General features: G+C 65.8%; 1 protein-coding gene across 1 annotated transcript in view; it reads left to right on the plus strand.

Annotated features, from left to right (window-relative positions):
• Nucleotides 1-93: 93 nt before the first annotated feature.
• SIRT2 (sirtuin 2) overlaps nucleotides 94-2343 on the plus strand; it is a 4098-nt gene continuing 1848 nt past the window's right edge. The window contains exons 1-10 of the mRNA XM_017839593.1: nucleotides 94-151; nucleotides 234-280; nucleotides 384-423; nucleotides 937-1053; nucleotides 1362-1403; nucleotides 1492-1598; nucleotides 1692-1748; nucleotides 1861-1929; nucleotides 2022-2208; nucleotides 2306-2315. Coding sequence (XP_017695082.1) covers nucleotides 136-151; nucleotides 234-280; nucleotides 384-423; nucleotides 937-1053; nucleotides 1362-1403; nucleotides 1492-1598; nucleotides 1692-1748; nucleotides 1861-1929; nucleotides 2022-2208; nucleotides 2306-2315 — 692 coding nt within the window. The 5' untranslated portion in view covers nucleotides 94-135. The remainder of the gene's footprint in view (nucleotides 152-233; nucleotides 281-383; nucleotides 424-936; nucleotides 1054-1361; nucleotides 1404-1491; nucleotides 1599-1691; nucleotides 1749-1860; nucleotides 1930-2021; nucleotides 2209-2305; nucleotides 2316-2343) is intronic.

The following is a 2343-nucleotide window of genomic DNA, read 5'->3' on the forward strand; positions in this document are numbered from 1 at the left end:
GCGGCCGCGCGGTGCACGCCGGGAGGTGTGGCGGGGCGGCCGCGCGGTGCACGCCGGGAGGTGTGGCGGGTCAGCCGCGCGGTGCACGCCGGGAGGTGTGGCGAAGCGGCCGCGCGGTGCACGCCGGGACGGCGCATGGCGGACCCGGACGGTACCGGGGGCGGCGGGGCTGGGACGGGACCCCCTTCACCCCCCCACTGACCCCCGCTGACACCTCCCTATTGCCACCGCAGGTCCCGGTGCCTGCGGGGAAGAGGCGGAGCAGGACGAGGAGTCCCCGGTGAGCGGCCGGAGCCCCCCCCCGGTGACCTTTGGCGACCCTTTGGGGACCCCCCCGGTGTCCCTTTGGGTACCCCCCCCGTGACCCTCCCGTTCCCCCGCAGGTCTCGGACCCTGAGCTGGGCGCTTCGGCCGACGCTGACAGTGGGTCTGGGGGTTCCCGGGGGGGTGGTCCGGGGGCTCATCCTTATGGGGCTTTTGGGGACTCTTTGGGGACACTTCTGAAGGTCTTGGGGACACTGCGGGGCCCTGGGGGACATTATGGAGCTTTTGGGCGTTCTTTGGATCAAGAGTTGAACTTGATGATCTCAGAAGTCTTTTGCAATTTGGTTGGGTTTATGATTCTGTTCTGTGATTCTATGATTTGTGGGGCTTTTGAGAGCTTTAAGAGACCTTTGGAAACAGTCGTGGGGTCCTTGGGGACCGAACCTATAGGGTTTTTGGGAACCCTTTCGAGGCGTTTATGGGGCTTTTGGGGGTCCTTTGGGGGCAGTTTTGGGGCCTTTGGGGACCCTTTGGGGACATTTATGGGGCCCTTGGGGATCCTGGGGCAGATTTGGGACACTGAGTGGCGCTGGGCATCCAGAGTGGCACCTTTGAGGACTTTTGGGGACACTTGAAGGGGCCTTTGTGGACCCCCTGGTGTCCCCCCGGCAGTGGAGCTGCTCCGGACCCTCCTGTCCCGGACCCTCGGGCTCGGGGGGGACAAACCCGAGCGGGTGCTGGACGAGCTGTCCCTGGACGGAGTGAGCCGGTTCCTGCGGAGCGAGCGGTGTACGGGACACTGGGAGTGGGGAGCACTGGGAACGGGGGGCACTGGGAATGGGGACGCTGGGAATGGATGGGGGCACTGGGAGGGAAGTGGGGGAGGAGCTGGGTGGACACACACTGGGAAACCACGGGGGAACCAGGCTTGGGGGCAGTATTGAGGGGTTATTGGGGGGTGGATTTGGGGGCTGACAATGGGGGAAGGAGGGGGCAGTTTTGAGGGGTTATTGGGGGTGGATTTGGGGGCTGACAGTGGGGGGAAGGAGGGAGCAGTTTTGGGATGCCCCCTCACCCCCCATATCTCGTTCCCCCAGGTAAGAACATCGTCTGCATGGTGGGCGCCGGGATCTCCACCTGTGAGTGTGGTTTGGGGGGCTGGGGGGGCCACGGGGGGGATGAGTGGGACATGGGGGGGGTCCTGACCTCCCCGTGCTCCACCCCCAGCCGCCGGGATCCCCGATTTCCGCTCCCCTGGCACGGGGCTCTACGCCAACCTGCAGAGCTACGACCTGCCCTACCCTGAGGCCATCTTTGAGATCAGTTTCTTCAAAGTACGCCCCCTCCCAAATTTCAGGGGGGTCCCGACCCTTTTGGGGCGCTGAGACACCCCTCCAAGCCCCCTGAGACCCCCTTTCCCCCCACAGCAAAACCCTGAGCCTTTCTTTGCCCTTGCGCGTGAGCTCTACCCAGGGCAGTTCAAGGTGAGTCCACCCCCCCAACCCTCATTCCTGCCCCCCCCGAAACTCCTGGGGGGGCTACCCCTCGAAAACACCTCGGAGGGAGTTCAACTGACCCCCAGATCTCGCCCCCCAGCCCACGGTGTGTCACTACTTCATGCGGCTGCTGCAGGACAAGGGGCTGCTGCTGCGCTGCTACACCCAGGTGGGACCCCCATTTGAAGGGGGGAGGGGGCTGGGCAAGGTTTGGGAGACCGTGGGGGTTTTGGGGTCCCCCTGACCCCCTGCCCCCCTCAGAACATCGACACCCTGGAGAGGGTGGCAGGGCTGGACCCGGAGCGGCTGGTGGAGGCTCACGGCACCTTCTTCACCTCCCACTGCCTGCGCCCCTCGTGCCGCCAGCCCTACAGCCTGAGCTGGATGAAGGGTATGGGGGGGCTTTGGGGACCCCCTGGAACCCCCCCAAACACTTGGGACCCCCAGGGCACCCCCTGAGACCCCCGGTTGGGCACTGGGATGGGGTCAGGGGGGTCCCGTCCCCTGCACTTATGGGGTCCTAACAGGAGGCTCTTCTCCCCCAGTGCCCTCCCCGTGCCCCCCAGTCTCTCTGCCCCCCCCC

The sequence above is a fragment of the Lepidothrix coronata genome, unplaced genomic scaffold (assembly GCF_001604755.1).
Source record: "Lepidothrix coronata isolate B3197 unplaced genomic scaffold, Lepidothrix_coronata-1.0 Scaffold440, whole genome shotgun sequence".
In the NCBI taxonomy this organism is placed as follows: domain Eukaryota; kingdom Metazoa; phylum Chordata; class Aves; order Passeriformes; family Pipridae; genus Lepidothrix; species Lepidothrix coronata.